At 40.4% G+C, this 26088-nt stretch overlaps 1 protein-coding gene across 2 annotated transcripts; it reads left to right on the top strand.

The window, feature by feature from the left end:
• Positions 1-1082: 1082 nt before the first annotated feature.
• ATP1B3 (ATPase Na+/K+ transporting subunit beta 3) lies at positions 1083-26088 on the top strand. Of its 2 annotated transcripts, XM_035545154.2 has the most exons (7): positions 1083-1413; positions 8864-8992; positions 13643-13750; positions 14830-15017; positions 15760-15810; positions 22076-22162; positions 25485-26088. In XM_035545154.2, exons 1-7 carry the CDS (start codon positions 1305-1307, stop codon positions 25653-25655), a joined length of 843 nt encoding a protein of 280 aa, XP_035401047.1. In that variant the 5' UTR covers positions 1083-1304; the 3' UTR covers positions 25656-26088. The 2 variants fall into 2 exon arrangements, with proteins under 2 accessions (XP_035401047.1, XP_050568396.1); XM_050712439.1 differs by lacking the exon at positions 13643-13750 and having other exon boundaries at positions 1094-1413.

Below are 26088 nucleotides of genomic sequence, written 5' to 3'. Positions count from 1 at the left end.
TAGGCACATTTTGCTGACATACTGTTCCTTAAAGAGTGCAGGATACCTATTTGAATAAACTGTTACAAGTAATTCAGCAAAGCAGTCACTGTAATGAAATGACATTCAGTCTTCTGCTTGGTGACATTTAAAGGAACAAAGAAATATGGGGATGACATTTTTGGCCTTAAAAGGAATATATTAGCTGATTGGTGTGGCATAGGGTAAGTAGTGAGTGATATATTATTTTTCTGCTGTTGTTTTACAGCAAACGGAGTTATTTAGAGGATGTACTGTAACAGAAGAAAAGGGAATATTGTAGTCTGACAGGAGCCAAATGGGTTTATTCTATTTTATGCTTCATATTTACAGCTTTCTAGCATGAATGACACTGCAAACATTATAAAGATTTAACGTAACCATGCTGATAATTCTTCTTAAGACATCACTTATAGTGTTGCACGTACATTTTAAGGATGTTATCTTAGCTTTTTCACTCAGGTTTGATCTCTGGTGGATTAACCGGCTATTTTAAGAGCTGCTTTGATGCAGCAGCCCTCCTGTTAAGTGAGTTTTGCAAAGCCCCCAACTAATGTTCTGTTATTTACTGACCGATTGCTGTTTTAAGAGAGAAGGGGTTGGGGCTGCCCCTCGAGGGGTGCTGGGACTGCGGGCAGGCAGCGGCTGGCAAGGAGAGGGGCCAGGGGGACGAGTGGCAGCCCCCAGAGGAGATGGGGTCTGCTCCTGCCATTCCACGGGGGAGATGGGGAACGCTTTTTGCGTTTGTTGGGCTTCGACCCCTAGGAGCGTGGCACCAAATGCGTTTCTGAGGGCAAAGAAGCCCCGTTATCTACACATCTGGTATATTTTTTAGGCACTCCCACCTGCCCCCAGCAGCGCGGCGAGCCGCGCCCCACACGGCACCTGCGACCCGCCTCCCCCGACATGGCGCCGGCTCCACACGCGGCCGAGCGGCGCCCGCGCTCCCCCCCCGCCCCCTCGTCCCTCCGCGCTCGGCCCAGGCGGGGCCACGTTCTCCAGCGGCCGCCAGGGGGCGCGGGCGAGCGGCGGCCGGGGATTGGCGGCGGGGCGGCGGCGGGGCCCGCCTCGGCGCGGCGGCGGGGAGGGCGCGGCGCTGCGGGCCTGCCCCTGCTGCCTGCCCCCGCTGCCTGCCCCCGCGGCCGCTCTCCCGCCGGGCGCCGCGGCGACGGTTACTTAGCGGCTGGCAGCCGGCGGCCGCTCCCTCCTCCCTGCCTCCTTCTGTGCCGCCGCTCTCTCCGCCCGGGGAGCGCTCACACCGAGCGAGCCCGCGACGCGGCCCCGCCATGACCAAGGAGGCAAAGAAGCCGTTCCGGCAGAGCGTGGCCGAGTGGCGGCAGTTCGTCTACAACCCGGACAGCGGCGAGTTCCTGGGGCGCACGGCCAAGAGCTGGGGTGAGCGGGGGGCGACGCGACCGGTCCCTAACGGGGGATGGTGCCGGGGGGGTGCAGGGGCGCCCCCGCTGACTCAGCTCCCGCCGCCGCAGCAGGCAGATGCCGCCGGCCTCGCCCCGCCTGGCCGCACCGGGGGGTTCGGGGGGGGCCGTAGGGGACCGGTCCCCCCGCCGCCGGTCGCCCACCGGGGCGGCCGCGCCCGTCGGGCCGAGCGAGCGGCGCCTTTGTGCGGCCAGGCGCGGGGCGAGGAGCCGAACGGCCGGCCCCGAGGGCCTGCGGCACAGCGGCATGTGCTTGGCGCTTCATTTCCTCCCGTTCAGGGCTCCTGAGGTCTCTCGGTCCCTTACGCAAGATGAAGGCTCTGCAGTCGGCCCGCCGGAGGCAGCGCTTGTTGCCCCCCTCAGGTAGCGTTCCCTCTGAGCTGCAAAGCCTGCTATCGTCATCGCGTCCCTTCCAGTAAAAGTATTTGGGTTTCCTCAGTATGTTTTCTCATGTTAGACGCTCGTGTAAACGCTTAGTATAAGGATGTTTCTTCAGCCCTCGCGGGACGTATTTACTGACTTCAGAAAACACTGCGTCGCCTCCCGGGACTTGGATGTTGTCGGGATGCTTCGTAGCTGTGCTTATAAAACCAACAAGAGGCTCAGCATGGCGTGGAGGAGCAGGCCAACGCATCCTTGGCCCTGACACAACCGTAATGAATACTAATGTTGAAACGGCGAGGAGGAGCCTTCGGCAGGCTGCGCATGGGGCGTGCAGCCTCTGCGGAGCCAGTGGCTCGGTCTATCAGGAGAGGGCCCTAGCTCTGACAGGAGTTCTCCTCCATTCAGATGGAAATAAGAGCTTGCGAGGGGCTCTGCCAGTTGAATAGCAAAGAAGAGGAAATTTCCACTATGCTGTCGTCTAGTGATCTTTCTGCGCAGGCAGGTTTCCTGAAGTGCGTGGGTTGGATGAATGGGTGTATGGTTTGCAGAAGTCTGTTTGTGTCGTGAATCTGACAGGCACAAAGGCTGTGGGCACATCAGAAATAGCTTGTGACTCAAAAAAAAAAAACACAAAAAAAAAAAGATACTGAAACAACCTTCTCTGTTCAAACCTATCTGAGAGGATAAATCACAATGTTACTAGCTCATGCTAGTCCAAGGCCAAGAGATAACACTTGAAATTGATAGGACTAACTTAGTGGGTAATTGAGCTGCTATGTTGTTTTACAGCCAGCTCACTTGATAAAAGATGTTTTTCCACATCGAGAAAGTATATACAGACCTAGATGGCAGTTTGGATGATCTTGCTTAATTAGCTTTCTTAAGTGGTTTAGCTGGTTGACACAGGGTTTGTGATATACCTTTTCCTGAGGTATACGTTGAGAGGTGACTGCCCAACAACACTATAAATTGTTAGCGTATGTTTTTTTTGTCAATATTTATTTGTCCTGGCATTTTGCAAGTAACGCCTTGTGCTTATCTAATTTATTTATTTGCATATGTTAAATAAATAATAATTTTTGTCTGTTTGGGGGATTTTAGTGCTTGATATCCCAGTCTCAAAAGCATCCACAAAGATGAAAGTAGCAGGTTTTTTGTTTTGTTTTTAATTGCAGAGCACTCGTTGAGTGACTCTGCTACAGGAGAACGTGCAGGGTTTGGTCTCACTTCTGCTCTTGGATCACTGATGTGAGCTTAGAGCAGGCTCACTGACTGTTGTTCCCTTGTTCTTGCTGAGCTCCCCTGTGAAAAGCAGGGAGGCAGGAGAAGTGAGCTCTGGCTGCCTGTCTGCTGGGCTGTGGCGTCTCCAGGGACAGCGTGGTAAGAATTCAGTTGGCTCTGATTCTTCCTTGTGCGTTTCTTTTGTCTCAAGACAGCTTCCTCCCAGAAATGAGACAGTAACAGTAGAAAAACTGTTAAATAGCTGTTTGCAGTGCATATATGTATTGCCCTGGTCTGAGGCAGTCCTGGAGGTTTATCAAAATTGTGACTGCAAGGCAGTGCTTCTCTGCGCATCGGAGTACCTTGGCATTGGGGTACTTGGCCTTATTTGCCATTTCTACACCAGGATTTTTAAAAAGATTTACCACAAACAGATTCTGTTTTACTCTCTGCTCTTTTGTTACATTACAGAAGTGTGTTGCCCTTAGAGTTTTGTGAAGAGTTGCCTTTTACAGGTTGGTAAACAGGCTGCACTAAGTCTCCTCCTGTTGTAAGAAATAGAGGATTTGTGCGTTTTGCAGACCTGAGGGCTAATTCAGTTTGAATCTTTCACAAACTGGTATCCAAATGTCATAGTTTTCTGGTTGTTTTAACTCTGTCATTAAATTGAATGGAATAATACAAGCACAATGAAATGCTGGAAATAGACTATGGATGGCTGAAGTCTGTTCCCAGCTGCACACAGAGAGGGAGGATCAGTCCCGGGGCTGTGCACAGGCTGTCATCGGGCAGGGCAAAGAAAGGAGAACTTGGAGCACTGCCACGTGTGTCCTTCCTGTAAGTAAAAGGAAGATTAGCATCTTGTTCTACATGTAATGGCAAGGTGCTGTGCCTGCCTGCAGTTACAGCAGGAGCACGGGGTGAGGTCATTGCTGCAGGCAGGCAGTACTTTGTTTGTGGTCACGCTGGGGGTTATGCCAAGCCTCTTGAAGCCTTTCTGTAAAGCTGGCCATGTCAGGGTGTTCAAGGTAGGGATGATATTCTCTTGGACTACATATAAATTCTGGCCTACTGAATAGTCTCGAGTGCTTAGTGGTATCCTTCAGTACACAAATATGTGCTTGAAATGAAAAAACAACAAAGCAAAACAAAATAAAAACAAGAAAAGCCACAAGATCTAGATTTGCTTCTGTTTAGTTTTCACTGTGTTCTTGCTGGGACATACAGTGCTGTCAAAGTTTTAACTGCTTTTCTGACTTGGTTCTTCTCTGTTCATTATAGTGTTTGAGCAGGGTTTTGGTGTGATTTAGCTTCCTTCACAGGTAGCATAGTGTTAAATGTACTGGGATCACTGTCTACCATTGCAGTAGAAACACTTGCACACCCAAGCTGTGAATCTTACAGAGACGGTGCTATTTTTTGTGTCATGGCAGATGGACAGAACACTTAAAAATTCCTGCACAGCCAGGAGTATGACCGCAGTCAAAATCTTGCTAAAGTTTTCCATGGTATTGTACATCTTAATAAATAAATATTTGAGAAATCAGTAGACTGTTTTATTTTCCATGACACAGATAGCTCTGAGGAAGGAAAGCTTCCTTTTTACCGTTGCAGGTATCAGTAAGCTCTGGTGGTACGTTGGGGATGTGTGTGTTTTAAATGCTTGATGATTGCACTTGAGCACTTATTTTGTGATTCTCTGCAAGTGTTTCACTTGGCAATTTTTATTGTCTCCTGAAGATGTTATATCTAGATCCCTGGTTTATTGTGAAATAAACTGTAACACAGGACCAAGGGTTTTTTTCTTCTTGAAGTCTTCCTTCCCTCTTTCTTCCTCTCCTTCCCCCTGCCCCTCCCCAAACTGGGAAGACAGTAATTCTGAAGTGATTAGGCAATAAGGATGAGACATGATTAGTGCTTGTCTAATCTGTACAGATACATAGGTATAAAGCCTATGGAGGAAAGATGGAGGAAATCCATCTGCAGGTGGACCAAAAGGCCTTCTGAATGTTGCTGGCATTGGTGGTAGTCCCTAATAACACTGCTTACCTTTTATAATTCCCCTAGTTGAAGTTACTGAAGAACGATCACGCAGGTGATAAGATCAATGCAGCATGTAATCCATAAAACCATAAAGACATTGTTTTTCTTTGTTTTGGAGACTGTTGAATAGTTGCTTTAAGGCCTGTTGTGAGTGTGTTTACATGGATGCATGTATATATCTACCTATGTGTGACATTTAGGTAGAGCTGCCAGTCTGGTTTATGCCAGACTGACGAGCTGTTTGTTGTTTTTGCCATGTAAAGAGTGGAAAACTCATATTTGTCATGGCCAGATATTTGATATCTTGACTCTTTACCAGAGTTAAATACTCTAATTTTCACTGTGGAGAAGTGCTCTGATTCTTGCAGATGAACTCCAGCTAACGATGGCACCAACGTGTTGGCTCAGAAATACGAGCTTTCCAGATTTGACTGTTGCTTACCAGCATTGTTAGGATATGAAAGGTTCTTTGATACTGCAATGTCCTGCAACAAGAAAAACACACACACACACACAAACCCACTAGGTATTACAGGTAAATTGCATTGCAGGATTTGGTTTTGATAGTTTTCTCTGTGTGTTCATGTTAAATAGTGAGAGCCTGCAGGTTGTGCATGGTAACTCCACACCGCAATGAATGGCAGGTTAGATGTGGTGCCTGCATTTCCCTTGGGTTAAACATGGAGAAGTCTTTTCCACTGTTACTTGGGCAGATCTCGTTCTCTGACAAGAAATCCAGCATTGTGTGGAGTTATTTTGGCTGTGCTCTTTGATGAGTTATGGCTCATTCCTTGTGATTAGCTTAGGATAATTAATACTAATAGGCTCACAAAGTGCAGCTTAGTTTGGTGCCATTGGAAGTTGCAGGGCTCTTTCTTTCTTTTTTTTCCATCCTCCCCTTTTTAATGTGGCAAAGTAGCATAAGTGGGGCAGTTTTATTCTAACGCACGGTGTTCTGCAGTGCAGTTACAAGTTATGTTAAAATACAGGTTAAAAGCAGTATTTCTTGGGGGTGCATGCATCTGCTTTGCTGTGCTGGGAGAGGCTGGTGGAGAGCAGAGGTCTTTCTGGCCTTGTCACTGCTGCCCCCCCCGCTGGCACGAGGACACGGTAAGGGGCTGTGCACAGACATCAGGGCCCTCTTGTGCCTTCCCCAGTGCTGCTGTTCCTGCTGTGGGCACGAGAGCCCATCAGTAATAAACACGTGTGTGTGGGGGGTGTCCTTTTTTAATGGCTTGATGAAAGTGTATGCCAGAACTGATTAATGCATAGGGAACAAAGTGGGAGCTAGCCAAAGTGTTGGGTGTTTTGTTCCCTTGTTTTGTGATACCCAGAATACATGGGATATTTATGAGGAGATCACTGCTCTGTTTTGGATCCGGTTACAGCAATTGTAAGCTTACAGGTAAAGCAAATTACTGGTGCAACTGCAAATCCAGGTGCAACTTTAGTAATGGCTTTTGTTGATTAGGATTTCTACTGCCTTCCTGCTATGCTCTTTTCAGCTTCTAAATAGCCCTAGAAATAGCTTGCAATAGATGTCTAGCTGCCTCATTCATTATAGAACAGGGCTGGTTTTGCGTTGTCTCAGGTACTTTACTTCATAACTTGAAATTGCCGTGTGATGTATTACATATCAGTAGTTCCCAAATGCATCTTAAATGGCTGCTCGCTTTCGGAGTACTGCAGATTAGTAAACAACTTTCTCAACAGGTGAAGTTGAAAACTAAAACCAAAATCTGGTAATGTTCAGTTGGTTGCTGCAGACTTTTGTCATGGTAACAATAATTTGGGAACCGCCTCATTATTTTAATATACAGATTTTTTTCAGAAGTATTGCAGGTACTTGCATCTGCAGTAGTCGTGGATTACTGGTGGCCGTAGTGCACAAGAGAACATGTCAGTGCAAAATGCAGGCATAGTTCCTGGGACAGGAGCCAGAGCTGAGGCTGCCTTCTGTCATCTCCCAGTGGAGATGGTGCATCGCTGGGGTGCAGTCATTTTTGCTTTTGCTTTTTACCCTTTTCTATGGAAAATAGAAGAGTACTGCACTTGAGTCTCTCTTATAGTCGGGTGTCAGTGATAGAGTGATGGGTACTGATTTTGATGCGTTATGTCTTGGACTTCCTGATAGCCGCCTTATTGACAGAATATTTTGTAAAAAAGTGAATTTGCATAATTGTTCAGTTATGTTTTCAGGTTAGAAAGGTTCTGAAGATGCTTTTCTGTAGTTGGCTCTCTGTGCGAGCATCTAAATTCCTCCATACCAGTATAATGCCCATTCTTTTTGACAAGATGTATGTGTCCATGAGTCTCAAGTGATGAGTCTTAAAACAGAATGGCATCCTCTTCTTTAGCTTAGTATTGTATACTCAATTAGTTAAACGATTTGTGTAGAATCTTACATGTCATTTACCAGGTCTTCTATCCAAACAGTATACATGCTTCATCTTCAGTCAGGAACTATCTCCAGATAAACCTACATTTTGAAAGGTAATCTAAGTGAACTTATTGGTACATATTTTTAAAAGGTCTGAAAAGAAAATCAAGGAAGTGTAGCAAGCACTATGTTATAAATTTTCATTTTAATGAGATATGCTAACATATATAAGTCCATCAGGATCAAAAAACAAGCAATGCGAGAATATTCAATACATTTGTTTGAAAACTTTGTTACTAAAACAATTGAGCTGTGCTAAATTTAAAAAGGTTAAGTGAGAGCTGTGCATCATATCTCAGAAAAAGGACCAAGTTCTCTGGAAATCTCTTCAGCTAAGCCTGTTACATTGTCTTTTCACTAAACAAATTGTATCCAGAGTCCATGTCTGTGTATGCATAATGAAAAATGGGGAAGAAAAAAAAAAAAAGAACATGGAAATAAATTGAAATAAAACAAGAGCAAAGCACTTAATCACAGTAAGTTTTCTAGCAGTTTTCCTGAGTAGTGTTCTCACCTAGCAGTTTGTTTCAGCTAACTGACGGAGAGGTATGGTCATGTAATAAGCTGTTCACTTGAGGCCATGTGCTCAGGTTTTGGGGAGCTCTTTGAGTTGTCAAGTTGGAGCTAGTAGCACCTGTGTACCTGGAGAATCCCAGGAACCTTGCTGGATCCTGGAGGTAGATCTGTACAGCAGGTGGATGTGCTGGGCCAAGACTTGGAAAGCCTGAGCAGAAGGCTTGATGTGTTCTCAAATACCTGCAGCAGGAAGCATTTCCACCTGGAGGGTCTCCTGTAGCAGGAAGAACGTGCAAATGAGTGCCGTGTTGTGTGGGGGCGCTCTCAGGTCCTCAGCATGCTGTTACACCACCAGTGCACCTCTGCAATGTGTTCTTGATCCAGCATAACAATTTCATCTTTGCACTCAGTTCTTTCATCTTCCCGACCACCCCTTCCTTTCCAGATGCAAAACTGTAACTCCCTTAAACAAATGGAGCTGGAATGGCTCGCTTAGTCGTCTTTGCTAGCTTTCCAATACAGCCCAGAGTGATTTCTAATACTTCTCTCTTAAGGATACCAAAATGCCAGATTTTACCCTGTAAATTTTGAGAGCCAGAAAGTATGAAGAGAACTTTTCTGTGTTGTGCAATACATGTATATGCTGGGGCATGCTGATTTATAGCTACCGTTGGGAGTGGCAAGGGTCCTGGAGGGGGAAGAAACAACAAATTGAGCATTTTATTGCTCTTATCTTTTTTGAAAATCAAAACAGGAAATTGGAATTAGTTGAAACAAAAATAATAATTTTAGCTTTTCTTTACAGGTTTGATCTTACTATTCTACCTGGTATTTTATGGCTTCCTAGCAGCGCTCTTCACATTCACAATGTGGGTTATGCTTCAGACACTGAGCAGTGACATTCCAAAGTACCGTGACCGGATTTCTAGTCCAGGTAACACTGTGTTTATTTTTTCATAAACCCATTTCTGGTTTAACAGCTAAGTTTTACTTGCAAGTTTGTTTTTAAGATGCAGCTGTCTATGAAAAACTGTGATTATTATTCAGTCACAAATTTCAATGGAAAAACTTGAGGCAAGTATGAGGCAAGTTATATATAGCATACGTTCAGTCAGCAGCTCTTTGTGCATATGTGCTAACTTTTGCTGATTTTTTTTTTCTCTAAATTCTCTTTGGTCGATTTTGTCATATGTTTAGACTGCAATTTTCCCTTTGCATCCATACAAAATTCTGTTGTAAAAGTGGAGTTATCATTTGACCAAACTGCTTTAGAGATGCTTTAGATCAATTCTCTTGGATCAGATGGAAAGCCACCTGTGAGTAGTGTTTGGTACTTGGAAGAAAGTACAGGAGGGGGCTGTGTTATGGGGATTATCTGCTCAGGAGCTTGTAAGGACTACGATGGGAAGGCATTTCCAGAGTTTTAGTTTTAGTATTAAAGATAGTTTTCAACTAACGTGGAATGCCTGTAGGTTCCAGAGGTTGTTGACATATTACATAGGGATCCAAGAGAAGGAAGGGTGTGATTTTACAATGAAGTTAAATCTATATAATATGTAGCTGCTGCTAGAAGTGGTGTCTTGCTACCTCTTTCTTTGTGTACATGCTCATCTAGTCCCACAGCTGGCTGGTTCAATGAGCTAAATGTGATGGAAGAATAACTCTGCACAAATAAAAATGTATAATGAGGTCACTGTCTTTATACTTCTTATTAAGATCAGCTTAAATGTATCACAGAAAAAAAAAAAATCATTCTAAGCTCTATTCTGGTGTATCTGTATACTAGGAGGAAAAAATAAAAGGATTTGCGCTGCAAAAGGTTTAAAAGCTGCTTCTGCATGCTTTACACTGAAGAAATTAGTCTTTTCTCGATACTGTTTCTGGAGAATGTATAAGTATTTGATTTCTACATGTAATTTAAATGATTGGGCCACCTGAAAATTTAATAAGATCTCTCAAATCTTACGAAAACTTGGCTTAGGGATCAAACATGTAAAAAACAACAACAAAAACTAAATGGCTATGCGATATTAATTTGGGGCCCCCAGCACAAGAAAGCTGTGGGCCTGTTAGAGTGAGTCCAGGGGAAGGCTACAAAGATGATCAGAGCCTGGAGCACCTCTCCTATGAAGAAAGGCTGAGAGAGCTGGGGTTCTCTCAGGGTTCAGCCTGGAGAAGAGAAGGCTCCGGGGAGACCTCATTGTGGCCTTTCAATACTTAAAGGGGTTTCTTAAAAAGATGGAGAAGGACAGGGAGATAATGCTAGGAGAAGGGGGAATGGTCTTAAACTGAAAGAGGATAGATTTAGACGAGACATTAGGAAGAAATTCTTCATTGTAAGGGCAGTGAGGCCCTGGCACAGGCTGCCCAGAGAAGCTGTGGATGCCCCATCCCTGGAGGTGTTCAAGGCCAGGCTGGATGGGGCCTTGGCCAACCTGATCTAGTGGGTGGTGTCCCTGCCCATGGCAGGGGGTTGCAGTTAGATGATCTTTAAGGTCCCTTCCAACCCAAGCCATTCTATGATTCATATTTTGGTGAAAGTTAGATTATGTCTGTAGAATACTTTTTCCTTTTTTGAACTCCAGACACACAAAATTAACCACCATCTTGCAGCTGCATTAGTACTTAAGATGAAACGTAAATCTGTGTGTGAGCAAGTTGCAGCTGGGCCCCTGTGACAAATCTCTCTGGATTCTGAACAGATTTTGTTTTGATGTGGTGTTCAGGCCATCTCTAACAGGTGCCCTTGGACCATAAGGGATTCTTGAGGATCTGTACAGCCTTTTCAAGCTAATAATGTGCTAAATTCTGAAAGAAAAACAAACAAAAAAAGATGATCTGCTTAGTTTAAATAAAAATAATAATTAATGAAAAAAAGGTGGCTTACATGACCATTTCTTTTTCTGCGGTAGTCTGAATGTTGGTAGTGAATAGAGCTGTGGGTAGCTATGGCTTAATACTGAACTTAGTGAAAGTTTCTCTCTTGAGTTTGGGTTATTGATTTTCCTTTGTTTAGAAGTGTCATAAAGGATGTTAATGTAAAATAGTGTGTCTTCCACAACTAGTTGTCTTTTTCTTAGGTGTTTCTAAAACATTTCTGAATTTATTTTTATTAACAATAACTTTATGTATGAGTAATTAAATACAATAAAATTGCTTATCTCTTAAGCTTAACTGTATCATTTTTCACTTGCAGTGAAACATGTCGTGTTCCTGGCTGTAAAACTTTAATTTATTAAAAAAAAAATAAATCTGCACACAAAACCTGGATGGCGTAGGTTAAAGGTTTTACTCTTGTATTAAACATATTTGGAAATCTCCCAGATTGATTTATTTTATAATTGGTATTTGGCTTGCAATGGGCACTGGAATACAATAATATCAATCAAATGCAGATGATTTTAAGGCTTTTGTTTTTTTTAAATCTCTTGGAATTGTAGGATAACGTAATCTCTGTTACAATCCTAGATATAATCCTATGTTGAGGCTGCTAATTCTGTTCCCCTAGAAGGCCCCATACCCTGCATCTCTCATGGTCTGTGCTTCAATCCTTCTCCAAATAGCTTTTTCTGCAGCCTTTCCATCACAGTCTCTAGGCAGATTGTGATGCACTGGAACTGGAGCAGTCCCTTCCTCTTAGGATATTTTTGAAGTTCCCCTGAAGCAATGAGTCTCTTCAAATTATTGTTTTTTTCATTGATGACTAGTTTAGTAACTTTGTCATTCACTTTGAAAAACAGCATGGAAGTCTTTTGTTTACAGTATAAGTATATAGATAATACCAATCTCTTCCCCCCCCCCCCCCCCCAAACTCCTGAAGTGACTTTTCAGCCCTGTTGCTAGTTACCTTGTATTTTTTTGAATCCCAGTTCAGTGTGGAGGTCAGAAAATGACTAAAGGTGCAAAGTAATTTGCAGTCAAATATGGTATTTGTAATTTTACTTGGAATGTCAGTCACAGAGGTGTTTAGTTGTGGCTTTCCAGGACGGAAATTCTCCTAATGGAGAATTTTTTTGAAATCCTGAAAAAAAAAAAAATATACATAATTTTGGAATCTAAACTATGTGTATGATAAATTTATAGTACGTGCCTTTCTTATTTCCCAAAGTATTTATAGTAATTTCTGCCTTCACATGAGAAGTATGGATATTTCTGTAGGTAAATGTCAATAGACTTGGGCTGCTTAATGGCACTTTCTATATGCTTTCCGAAAGCTTACTGATTGATTAACTGTGGTAAAGTATTAAGAATCCTTCATTAGGACAACTTCAACTTTCTCTTTCTACTGCAGTCTTGTCTTCTGATATGTTTATTTTGTATAAAGAAGGCCTGATTTTATTTATCTATCTATTTTTGTTGGAACTGTAGTCTTAAGTCTCAGCGATAATTGAAGAGACCAGTGCATGGTCGCTGAACTTAGTTACAACTGCGGTTACTGGTCTGCTCTAATTGGATTGAGCAGCAGTTACCTTAAGGTGCTGTAAGCAGAGCAGTCATACACCCTCCTTTGAACCTCGGGCGGTGTGGTTTGCTGCTGAGGCTGCGGTGGGTGACAGCAGTATTTGGTGTCCCTGTCAGCGACAGCTCCCTTGGTGCTGGCCTGTGTGCATGTCAGCAGAGCACGTGCCTGTGTGACCTCCCTCCCACGTTGCCAAACTGTCCCTGAGATGTAGCTGAACATTTCCTTGCCCCTCTCTTGGGAAGAAGGGCAGCTATGTTCTGTCAGGAGCCCCAGCTCCATGTCAGTGTCTGCCTTTTTCACCCTCCAACGCGAAGCCGGGTTTCAGGATGCTGCAGTCATTCCTCCCACTAGGCCTGGCACCTCTCTGCAGTTCGTTCCTGCTCTGGCAGCAACAGGAGGTGTGTGAGGGCGGCAGGCAGGGAACTGGTAGCGCTGCTGTCCCTGAGGCTGTGGCGTCCCGTGTCCGTCAGGGACCTCGTAGCTACCAGGGCCTGGCTGTGGCGTGCCCCTGCCTGGTGCTTTAATCCCGTGTTCTCCTTGAGGCCAACTACCTCTAATTTCTCTGAGGAGAAGGAGGGAAGGAACAGCCAACTAACTTTGTCTTGTTTGGGAAAACTTACAAGCCATCTTTATGCATTATAAAGCTTCTTAAAAATACTTTGTTTCTTGTGGGTGTCTATGAGGTGAATAAAGTCTTAGCTTCATTCTGTGTTGCCTAGAGCTTTGACGCATAAGCTTAACTGAAGGTTTTCTGGGTGGTTTTTAATTTTTTTTTTTTTAGTTTAATCTGCTGAATATTCAAAATGTGAAGTGAATCAATAAAATTGATTGAAGGTGATTTAAGTTTCTGATTTTGCTATTTCTAATCATTGGGTTTGGTTTATGAATTGTAGTTTTATGCAGGATTGAATTTAAGTCTTAATTCACGTAGAGTGGTGTTGATTTTTGATAACTGACTTAAAAAACACAAACCGCTTGCTGGTTCTGTGGCATATGGGGATAACATTGATGTTTCTTTAAAGATAGGTATTTTTCAGTTTACAGATATGATTTTTGAGTAGGTTAGAGTGGTTTAAGGATGAGAAGTTGTTCAGTTCTTTACTTGCACTTTTTCTTTTTAAGGGCTTATGATTTCACCAAAGCCAGACACTGCACTGGAATTCTACTTTAACAAGAGTGATGCCAATTCATATGCACAATACATATCTACACTTAAAAAATTTCTTGAAAGTAAGTAAGTTACTGACAGCTACCCTAGTAGTTCAGGCGTCTTGCTGTTGGGTACGTTACTTTCCTTTTTTAACTTGAAGTTAGTAATTGCTAAAGAAAATTGACACACTTTCAGGCTTACTCTAGACAAGTATGTTATTGAAGTATATGCTTTACAGAAAAAGGTAATTATCATTACCTACGTTTGACAGGGAAACTGAGCCCCTCAAAAATTGTAAGTCAGAATTGAGGAGGTTCTGTAGAATTGCACCTTTTTGCATGAGTTGCTTTGTTAGCTACACAAGGTATGGGCTTTTCTTTCAGAGCTCTGGGGAGGTGAGAGGGGGGTAGGAAGAATGCTACATTAAATGATGACCTGCCTCTCCTGCAGCTCAATGGGTTTTGGACTCACTGTGAGGTTGAACATTTATTACCTTTTTCCCATTTTATTTTATGTATGCTTAGCTATGAGAGGCGGATGGGGGGTACACAAGACAGAATGCGTTAAGTGGTGAATAGGTGAGCATTTGTGACAAAGTGATCTATGTACTTGTGAAGCAGAAGTGAGAATAACTTGGGATGTAACTATAACATCAGTTATACTACCCAATGTAAATGTAGAGGTAGTTTAATATTAGCCATTAAAATACTTGAAGTTCCTTATAAACTGTTTGTTTTAAAACAAAGTACCGAAGGAAAACTGGCCTAGTTTCCAGGTAAAAAAAAAAAAAAAAACAAACTTTATATTTTAATACATTATTAGTTTAGAATGATGTACAGAAAATAATAATGATTCTAGAAGGAGGATTTTATTTCTTTTATAATATTCTCTGTATTCTTTCATTTGGCTACAATGCCACTTATTGGGGTTAGACTCGATCTCTGGAGGTCCCTTCTAATGCCTATGATTCTATGATTCTTGATAAGACTTGAAAAAGCGTTTAAGATAGAAATAAGAGGCATAGTACTTTGAAAATAATCCTGTAAGAAAACTCCTAGAAAAGTAATAACTATAAATTAGAGGTTTATATAGGCTTTCTGCATTTTTACCTATTTGTATGCTTTGTATTGTTGATTTAAAAACTATTTTTCTTTCATAGCGTATGATGATTCAAAGCAATCCGAAAATATAAACTGTACGCCAGGAAAGGTTTTTGATCAGAATGATGTTGCTGATAAAAAGGCATGTCGATTTAATCTCTCTGAGCTTGGACAATGCTCTGGAAAGGAAGATAAGACCTTTGGCTATTCTAAAGGAACTCCCTGCGTGCTTGTGAAAATGAATAGAGTAAGTGCTTGCTTCTTTTTTTTTTTAAAAAAAAATTTTAGTATATGCATTTCCAACTAACACTGTATGAAATATCACTGCTGAAAAGGACTGAAATACATGTTCAGTTTGCTTCTCAGGATATTCACACCTTCGGAATAGTGTAATTAACTGAAATGTCTACCAATACATGTGTTTCAGAGAGTAAAATGAAGTGGGGTTTTTGAGCATTCTAATATTTACAAGTATTGGCTTTGATCACTTGCGTCAAGATATCTGAAAACCCTATTTAAAGAATAAAATGCGCTTTGGTTTTGCTTACTGTTCTATGTAACAGATTGTATAACATTCTGCAGGTCAAGTGTGTTTTACTTCGTGCCTGCATTCCAGAAATGTAATTAGAATGTCACGGGTTCTGTAACTCCTAAACTATGCAAAGTGATGAAAATTTTACTGAATGAATAACTGACTTTCCAGTGATGTTGTATGTTTCTTGAACTGCTAATTGGTTTGTCATTACATTAAGCATGTAATATTAAAGTAAGAAAATAATCCTTGGTATGGCCACTATCTAGTTGAGCTTTAACTTAACAATACTTTACATCTTGGTTCTAGTCTAAAATTGTGCTTCAGAAAATTAATACTAGACAGATTTGCTCCCTGTATCAACTCTGTCATAGTAAGTGGGAGAAAGTTTGAATTTGATATGTAAAATTGGAGAGGGGAAGAAGGTCTGTAAATATTTTAACTTTCTTTCCTTTAGATAATTGGATTAAAGCCTGAAGGAGAACCATATATACAGTGTACATCTAAGGTCAGTTCTGAATGTAAGAAATAAACATGTAGTTAATTTTCCTTGTGATTAAGATGAAAAGTGAATGTAAATGCTGTCAGAACATTTATTTCCATCTCTTCTGTTAGACTTCGTACTTCATTTTTTTATTGTTTTCATCTTACTGTATGTCTAGTTTTAATGTATTTAATTTCTTCAGTATAGTTAGTCTTTTATTCTTCCATTTTTAGATGTATTTGAGCTACCTCACTTCCTAAACCATTGAGAAAATGCATAGGCATAACTTGTAGTCATGCTTATTTATTTTTTATTTAGTGTGAGTTATGTTTTTCCCATTTCATAACCTATATTTTTATTTTTTCTCCATGCTGCAAGTGCACCTTAGACAATTTTATAAATGATGGGTAAGACAAAATGTGGAAGCTGATGTTGTTACTGTTCAAGTAAAAGTTGTCTCCAAATCAAATACAAGCAACTTGTAGTAACAGCTAATCTATAAGTATTTATTGTGCACCAAATGCTTACACAGAATGTTTTAAGGTAATTATTATAATTGCTCTGTTTTCTACATATTTCTCCTAGACTGCTTGGGGAGCAGTGAAAGCCGTGGTAAGTTAGTAGGTTCAGCAAGGGATAGTCATGGCTCCTAGATTGAGTTGACTGATAAAAACATAGGCGGGGGAATTTCAGTAATTAATGGGACAAATACCGCAAGTTTTTCTGCCTTCATTCTAGATATCTGTGGTAGGCATAAATTTTAATACTTGATTTCTGACAAGTCCTTGGAAGCTTTGATCTCTCTATGGTAGCCTGTTGCAAGCAAAGTTGATTCCTTCTCTTATTTGAGACTCATTTCTTTGTGTCCGTTCTTAAAACATGTTCTGTTGGAGGAATTCGTTTCCGTAGAAGAAAGAAACACTTTTTCTACTTCTACTATTCCCCTTCTCCAGTTTATCATTTTTTGTAATTTAATATCCCAAACTGGACACAAGGTTTCTTGTAGCTGAGGCAGATAACGACAGAATTTTACCCTCCCTGTCATCACACTGGAAGTAGTTACGTCTCTCAAGGTGAATTTACTGTTTGTAATGCTACTACTACATTAAGCACCATTAACAACTGTCATTTTCACTTTTTGTCTGTGTTTGATTTTTAGAGAACAACTTCTGACTACTTATGCCCCTTATTGAAACTCTTTGTTTAAACTTGAAGGATTACACTGTTCTTTACATTGGCTCACACGGCCTTCTTTCCAGTTTTGTTTTTATTTCTTTGACTCTATTGGAAAAGAGTACCATGTAACGGTCTCTTCTGTAGTGGACAAGGTGACTGCTTGCATCTCTTCTGGGACTTGGTGATGTAAGGATGGGAACTGTGACCCTCTTCTCTGCACATTGGAGAGGTGGAGAAGGGTAGCCAATTGCTTTGCATTTTGCTGATGAATTTATAATCACACTGCAACTGCCACAGAATCTGCCCCCTAAATACTGGCTCATAACAGAAACTGAAGTGTAGAGGCTTTTTGTCCTTCTCTATTGGTTCTCTTATTCAGGGTGTTTACTTAGTCTTTAAATAACTGCTGTGTTGCAGCATTTTTTTTCCTTCTCTTACTGTCAGCAAATGTGGATTAAAAAAGTTTGGGGTGTATTACAAAGCTAAGTCCAGGTGATACTTGTTTCTGAAAATAAGCCTCTTGCTAGCTATAATAGCTCATAGAATATATGAAAATGTTTGTGCGTTTCGTAGCACAAACGCAAATTAACCGGTAGTTATAAGTTTTGCATCAGAAATTTTTAATTTTTTTAATATCTGAGTGACAAAGATGGAATTTACTTAAAAGGTGATTCTGTTGAGCAGAGCGGATATCCTACTATCATGTTCTCTTCATTATAGGGCAAACTTTTTTTTTTTAACCTCTGGATCAGCTGTTGATTATTTTTTCTTTCCACTTCACCAGCGTTTTTAAATATTTATTATTATTTGATTTTTGCACATATTGGGAGCAATCTGAAGAATTGTCTGCCTTGATTTTTATACAGGCTGACTTTTAAATAAATCTAAAAATTAACTGTTAAGGACAAGTCTCTCAAATATTAGATGAGGTAAACAGCCTTCTGACCACACATCCTGCCTGTCTTCGCTACCTGAAACATTTGAGTTTTTCATTTTGAAATTGATACCATAAAAAAAGAAAGACATTTTCTTCAAGCATTCTTCTGTGAGGTGACCCTTCTTTCTTCTTACTGTGCCTTCTCCTTGAGATTTGTTTGAAGAGAGAAACCTCAGGTAGATTTGTGACATCACAGTTGCCACGTTTCATAGGTGGGGATGCTCCCCACACCTCCATGCCCCCCCGCCCCTTGCTGTCATCACAATGATTTCTGTAGGTAAGGGCAGTTAGTTTGCAGTGTCAAACACTGATTACAGCTCATTCTTGCTCCTGCACCCTGGAGGAACTGACCTGCTGTAGACTTAAGGGTCCTCCACAAAGAGGAACATACTAAGAAAGGATTGTGCTGTCAAGAAGTTTGAAGATCAGTGGTTTGGATCTTTAGTTTTAGGCTGCAGGTATGCGATTTCACGTGTGTTGGGAGATCTTGCTGCAAAGAATTAAGTCTTTCATGTTAGAACTACACATACTGGATGAAAATTGAGAGGTGGGCCTGTGCAAAGCTTGTGAGATTCAACATAGCCAACTGCTAAGTCTTGCACCTGGGCCGGGGCAATCCGAAGCACAAATACAGACTGAGCAGAGAATGGATCAAGAGCAGCCCTGAGGAGAAGGACCTGCGGGTGGTGGTTGACGAGAAGCTCGACACGAGCTGGCAACGTGCGCTTGCAGCCCAGCAAGCTGCCCGTACCCTGGGCTGCACCAAAAGCAGCGCGGGCAGCAGGGCAGGGGACGGGATTGTCCCTCTCTCTCGTGACATCCCCCCCGGAGCCCTGCACCCAGCTCTGGGCCCCAGCACAAGGACATGGAGCTGTTGGAGTGAGTCCAGGGGAGGGCTGCAAGGATGCTCAGAGGCTGCAGCCCCTCTGCTATGCAGGCGGGCAGAGGGAGTTGGGGTTGTGCAGCCTGGAGAAGAGAAGGCTGCGGGGAGACCTTACAGCGGCCTGCCAGTGCCTAAGGGGGGCCATCAGGAAAGCTGGGGAGGGACTATTTGTCAGGGAGTGCAGTGATTACAAGGAGTAATGGTTTTAAACTAGAAGAGAGTAGGATTAGATTAGGCATTAGGAAGAAATTCTTTACTCTGAGGGTGGTGAGGCCCTGGCCCAGGCTGCCCAGAGCAGCTGTGGATGCCCCATCCCTGGCAGTGCCCAAGGCCTGGATGGGATTTGGGCAGCCTGGGCTGGTGGGAGGTGTCCCTGCCCATGGCAGGAGGGTTGGATTTAGATAATCTTTACGGTCCCTTCCCACCCAAACCGTTCTATGATTCTGTGAACATCAGTAGGTTTGTACTTTTTTTTAATGGCAGAGAAGATAAGTAGTATTAATTCCAAGCTATATGCATTTTTGTTGTTTAGAGATCATCTTGACTTTGTATTAGACATCTCTTTCTAATTTACAAGAATGAAAAATACCTTCCTTGCCACTGTCAACATACTTGGCCTTGGATTTACCTTTTTTTTTCTGAAAGAAATCTCAGATATTGTATAAGGTTCTGCTAACCTGGATATTGCTGTTTTATCTTGTTTCAGTAAATTTTGCTTTAAACTGCATTGTGAGCCTAAATGGCTACTGCAGTTATACCATTACTCCTTCTTAGATGATAAGTCATTCTTACACAAGTTCTTTCCATGTGCCTTTTTACATTATTTTAGCATCTGAAAAATTATTTTAAGACAGTCCTAATAAGAACTCTTGTAGGTGAGGTAGAAATCTACCTTTATGTGTCCAACTAAGTGGTCTGACTTGTAGATTTGCTGACTGCCTGCAACTTTGTGGAAATTTTCAATGGTAAGCAGAAAAAGTGACACTAATGCATTGGTTCTTGAAGCTTTTCAACTGATGCAGCTAGCTATATTTTTAAAACTTTGTGTAGGGATATTAGTTAGGATTAATTATTATTAATTAAACAAAACAATCCACAGCATTTGCATGAGACAGGCAGTTGCATGTCCAAGAACCTCTGCTATTTTATTTTGATAGCTTAATGCATATGTTTATGACTGCATGCATGCATTGTGTTTAGCTGTTAGAGAAGACCCCACTCCTATTTATCTTTCTTACATCATTCTGAATTCAAATTTTGTAAACGTTATTTCAGAAATATATTTGAGTGAGTGTATCAGCTGCATGAGCTGTAATGAAAATAGAGACTAATGGTGAAATGAAACATTTCTTAGTAATTAAATTTGCAAACTCAAGGTCTAAAATATTTAATGAACATATACTGAGGAACTGCAATAATTTAGACTTCAAAGAAACAGGAATCTGGCCATACCCTAAACTCATCTGGTATGGTATGTCCTTTTGGTGGAGGAGGAGGTATTTCTGGGCTGTGGTTTCTTCCATGTTTCTTGATCTTTCTTTACCTTCCCCTTTGCTAAGGTTTTTTACTGCAGTTGTATTCTGCACTATGTAGTATATATTTTTTAAAATTGCAGCTATTGTATATGGTAATATAGGAAAAAAAGCAATGAAAGTTACTAATGCACTTTGAAATTGTCATTTACACTGAAAAAGTAATGATGTTCTGAGAAATATTTGGCCTTGGTGCAGAAGCAGAAGTAAGCTGCATAAATACAGTGCATACTATTCAGAAAGGATGTAATCTACAGGCGTTTTAAAAATCATGTAAGAAATAGGTTGGATATTAGGAAAAATTTCTTTACTGGAAGTGTTGTGCAGCACTGAAATAGCCTGCCGAGGGAAGTGCTTGAGTCACCATCATGAAGAAGAACATGTAGATGTAGAAGATACTAACATGGTGTAGTGGTGGACTTGTCAGTACTAGGTTAAAGGTTGGACTAGATGATCTTAGAGGTCTTTTCCAACCTGACTGATTCTGTGATTCCATCATTTTAGCATTGCCCTTTATTATGGCAGTATGTCTAGCTGTTACAGAAAGTCATGTGAGATTCGTGTATTTCCTTGCTGCGTGAACTTGAAATAGTTTGCTATGCAGAAGATGCAGTCCTGAGGAATAGTGTGTATACAGTAGAGTCAGTCAGGTTGGAAAAGACCTCTAAGGTCATCTAGTCCAACCTTTAACTGAATACTGAAGTCCACCAGTAAACCATGCTACTAAGTTCCAAATCTACACGTTTCTTGAAGACCCCCGGGGTGGTCACTCAGCCACTTCCCTGGGCAGCCTATTCCAATGCTGCAAAACCCTTTCAGTGAAGAAGTTTCTCCTAATATCCAACCTAAACCTCCCCAGCACAACTTGAGGCCATTTCCCCTTGTCCTATCACCAAAGATAACAGACACATGGAGATCTGTCTGTCATTATGTTGACAGCATGTGTCAGGGACAGCACAGTTGAATATGTAAGACACAAAAAGATTGTGTATCTTACAGACTGAGTGACTTCTTAGTCAGAAATTATGCAGCATCTTTATAGGTAGCTGCTTCTTGCTGCTAGATTTGGTATTGTAGGGAAAAGTCTAGTGATAAGACATGTATATATGTAGTAATTCCTTCTGAGGGCTGATGACACACAAACTGTGGTAACATCATAATTTTAAAGCTTGGTTTCTGTTTAGGTAGCCTGTATTTCAAAGGTAGCTGAACAAGTTAGGAATGGTACACTATTGATAGAGTTCCTTGTGAAGGGTTGGGGTTGTACTGTTACAAATTTGAATCTTGAAAACCTGGCTTTAAACAGAAATTCATCTCATTCTAAACATAGGTGCGCTGTTGCTTCACCAAAATATACAGGCTTGCTTGTGGATACATGGGATTTTAGCTTATATATGTGGGTGTTTTTGTTTTGTTATGGTTTTTTTTTTTTTTCCTGCTGCTGTTATATTAATTTCAATGAATATACCCCCCTCCTCCTTTCTTTGACTGGTAAGGGAAACTTGAATATGAGCTGTCTTGACTTGATTACTAATTTAGATGTTACTATTAATAAGCTTTACTGAAGCAGATGTGTGCAGCATGTAGCTGTTTGCCTAAAATTCAGCTATTTTGGAACTTACCTTAATACTTTGGAGCTTTTTTTTTTTTTTGTCCTCCCCCTTAGGGATCATGCACTTTATCATTGGATTATAATTCCAATTTTGTACTTTTATCCAAGTAGACATTAACTTTTAATTTTGTTGTTTTCTCCAATCATAGGAACAAGACATGGTTGAGATAAATTATTTTCCTCCAGGAGGCTCGATTGACTTAATGTACTTTCCATACTATGGGAAAAGCTTGCATGTGAGTATGTCTTAATGATGGTCTTCGTACTAAACAGATTGATTGTGAAGTTTGAACGTTTTAATGAGGTACTCATAAGGAATATTACATCTGCACAGATTTTATAGCTCTTGATGAGACTAGAGAGTTGCTTTAGCGGAAGTAAGGCAGGCACTGTCCTAATGAAGAAAAGGCTGTATACTAGTAGCATTTATGGCATCTGCTGTTTTTTGGTCACTGATATATTCTGGAATCTTTCTGACTGCAGGGGAAGGCAGAAAAACTAAAGTAGTTCTTTGGAGCCCAATACAATTCTGAATAGTTGATCTTAGGGGCTTATGTACAGGATATTAGATTTATAATTCAGCATGGTACTGTTGCTTATACATCTTCGTGGCTCTGCAGTCATGTTTTCTTTTCACTCTGTTTTATGAAGAAGCACTTCAAGGTTGCTGATAACGTTTTTTTATCTTAAATATTTTTTTTGTCTTTGCTTGTCCCCCTTGCCCTCTTTGTATTCTGATATTTATCTATTTGAACAGTGAAGTTTTCAAAGTAAAATAACTACTTTATGGACACAGAATATGTATAGTTAAGACTCCAGGTTTTTTTCAGATTTAAATTTAGCTATTTTCTTTCCTTGAATCTGTTTGTGATAACTACGTACAGAAAATCTGTACTTTCTGTGAGATATAAAATCATATTGCCTCTTATTGACCAAGTTATTTACTCATGGTTGATAAACATGTTCACTGTTCACCACTGAACATAAAAAGTACTTTTTAAATGTAAATCTTTTAGGCCCATAGGACACCACAGTAGCTGTTTGATATTTTCCCAAAGGTTTTGGTACTAAGCTATTCACTTATTATTTTTCCAGTGTACGCTACACTTATTTGCGGCAGTTGACACAATATTTTTTTCTTCACTTTTCTTAATGAGGAAGGAGTTTTTCTTCAACATCTGCTTTCATGTAATTTATGTGTAGTTCTGTCTTCTGTTTTGTTGCCAGAATTCTTTAACTGGTAAAGCATCCATTTTCTTAGACATAACAGATTATAGAGGGACTGTCAAACTCTGCTTACGATAGGCAGAGTCGGTATGTACTCTATTCCCTTTTTGGAATGACAGAATAGGATAAGTGCATTGCTTCTCTAAGAAAAGCAAAATATAGCATGAGTAGACCTTAACAGACCTTGATAGACCTTGTCAGGAGATAGTTTATACCAAAGATGGGATGAAGAAAGAACTTTCCTCATACAATTCCTGTGTTACTGCTATACTGATGAAAAGGTAAGATTATGAAAGGAGAGCAACTAAGTTAGGCAGAACTCAGTGCTGTTCCTTACTTGACTTAGGTGATTAAGAAAACATATTTTTTTTTAATTAACTGCTATTTTTTTTTGGAGTCTTTCGGTCAATGTTCTTTGGTGCTCACTATGATGTGGGATAGGTTTGTTTGAGGATTACTTGCTTATATAAGATGCAAGTATATTGTGAAAAAGAAGGCAGCAAGAATAGTTGAGAAAAGTTGAGTATTTGACCAGGTCTCAAGAGACTGGATTGATTTCTTGCCTATACCACAAAATGTATATATTATATCTATGTGAAACTGTTGAATTATTTCATTCTGTAAAAGAGTTAAGAGGATACAACTAATCTTGCTGCTGTTGAGCTAAGGTAGTAGCAATAAAAGTACTAAGTTTTTTTAAGCACATAGTTCTATGGTCCAGAATGGTTATTTCCCAATACTGCTCAGCACAATGAACCCAACTGCCTGACCTTAGAGAATGCAGCTTTTTGCAGATAATCTGTAGTGCTTAGTGAGGATGCTGATTCTCATCGCCCGCCCCCAGTCATTTTTTTTGAGTAAAAGGTCATTCTGGCATCATGTCTTCAAAACACCATTGAAATTTGTGTACCTATTTGAAAAATCTTAGAGATGTGAAAACATCTCTGAGCCAATTCAAGGATTTTATTTCTGATTTTTAGAAAACTTAGTTACTACTTTTAATGTGGGTGGTATAACCACTTAAAACATGAGAATTTTGAGGATGACTTGCCTAGTTCTGTTTCCTCCTCCCAGTTTGAAGTTTATAGGGGAACAGGAAATGTTCTGATCGAGTAAAATCACCCTCCACCTAGGCAATGTAGTTAAGTCAATGTATTTCTTACTAGTCCTTCATTTTAAAGATCTTTGCACATATGCTTCCATGCCACCATACCTTGTAAATGAGAATTTGACTATTCTATATTGCCTTCTTTATTAGAGAGGTAGAGACAATAGCTGGAAAGTAACAGAGATGTATTAAAAAGAGTCTCTTTAAGTTAATGAAAAATTTAATCCAAGGTTTTGTTCAATTAAAATTTAAGGCTGGCACTTGTATGATATGCAGTGTCTTATTTAGTCCAGTAGCTTCTATGAATTTTATTGCTCAGAATTACCCATGTTTGCTGGCCACCAGGAGAATAAGTACGTATTTTTACTTAATTGGCAGTCACTACTGTTGACCTGAAAATGATAAATAAATTGTGGAAATGCTTGACTCTAATATGGGTATGAAATGCTGCTCTGAAAGTATATAATAAATTCTTATTTTAATTGATAGTCACTTTATGAGAAAATTCAAGTTGTCCTAATTGAATTGGACTTGAGAAATCATACTATCTTGACAAAAAATATAATGGTGTTCCATCTTATATTTTAGTTGTTATTATAGGGAATGGAGTGAAGAATTGTAATTGTTCCACCAAATATGACTGACCAGGATACTGTCAAAATACTCAAGGAGAGGTTTCTGTCAAAAGCTATCAAACAGATAACACATTTTACAATACGTTATTTTTGAACAAATAAATGGGATAGGGTGGAAGGGAAGCTAGCTTACTAATAGTTGTTAAAACATGCTGTTGGAAAAAAAACACTTTAAAATGTGTTAAAAATTTGTTCTATAAGAAATTGAGAAGAAAAAAAATGATAAAAGAGGGAATTGGTAGAAAGGCAGAATGTAGTTTCAGAGGATGTTTCAAGTAGAGGTTTCTAGAAAATCGAACCCAGTGTAATAAAAGGGTAAAGTAACGTACCACTTGAAGATACTGTCTGTGACTCAAATTAGGTTGAATGCATTGGTTATGAAATAGTTTGAAGAATGTATACCTGATTATATAACTTGGAAAAAATAGTCTTATCTCAGTCAGACTGAGCTTTGAAAGGTTGGGTTCTTAATTAGCTTTTTTTCTGAACTGTTTTGATGGATTAAATGTTAATTGTTCATGCTAATTGTTATATTCACATCACTTACTCCAGTATCTCAAATATTTTCCCCATCTTTCTGTTTACTAGGCTCACTATTTACAGCCTCTAGTGGCTGTTCAACTAGCAATTAACTCCAACAGTACCAATGAAGAAATAGCAATTGAGTGTAAGATCCTGGGCTCACCTAATTTAAAAAATGAAGATGATCGCGACAAGTTTCTGGGACGAATTGCCTTCAAAGTTCAGATGACTGAATAGCAGGAGTAAAAAGTTCTCCACAAAGTAAACGTTGTGTTGTCTGTTTTGTATCAGCTGGACATGCCATTCTAGGATATGAGACCACCTTGGAGAATGTTAAGGTGGCTTATGGCATTCAGGGTAGCATAACAATATGCTTCCAAATCGTATGTTTAAAATCCCTCAAAATAAATGCCTATCATGCTTCTGCCTGCCCCATTGGAACAGTGTACAGACTATAGTTATGTCATAGGGACCTGTAAATAGCTGTTTTCAAACACTTAATAATGGTGACCTTTGTCCTGTTCTAAAATGTGGTTTTATCCCCCAAGTGAGTGTCTCAAGCTTAATGTGCTGTGCTATGTAAATATTGTATTGATTTAACACTGGTTTAACTGTCATATCTCAATGCTGACACAGTTACAGGGATAAATAATAAATGGTACCTGATCGA

Source organism: Cygnus atratus, chromosome 9 (assembly GCF_013377495.2).
Source record: "Cygnus atratus isolate AKBS03 ecotype Queensland, Australia chromosome 9, CAtr_DNAZoo_HiC_assembly, whole genome shotgun sequence".
NCBI classification, from domain to species: Eukaryota; Metazoa; Chordata; class Aves; order Anseriformes; family Anatidae; genus Cygnus; species Cygnus atratus.
Note: the sequence above shows the minus strand (reverse complement) of the source record. Positions and strands in the feature narration are given on the sequence as shown.

Bases quoted from the DNA above. Each gene is read 5' to 3' on its own strand.
- ATP1B3 (XM_035545154.2), top strand. From the start codon at position 1,305: ATGACCAAGGAGGCAAAGAAGCCGTTCCGGCAGAGCGTGGCCGAGTGG. The intron at 1,414-8,863 runs GTGAGCGGGGGG...TTTTCTTTACAG, and splicing joins GCGCACGGCCAAGAGCTGGG to GTTTGATCTTACTATTCTAC. The intron at 8,993-13,642 runs GTAACACTGTGT...TTTCTTTTTAAG, and splicing joins TGACCGGATTTCTAGTCCAG to GGCTTATGATTTCACCAAAG.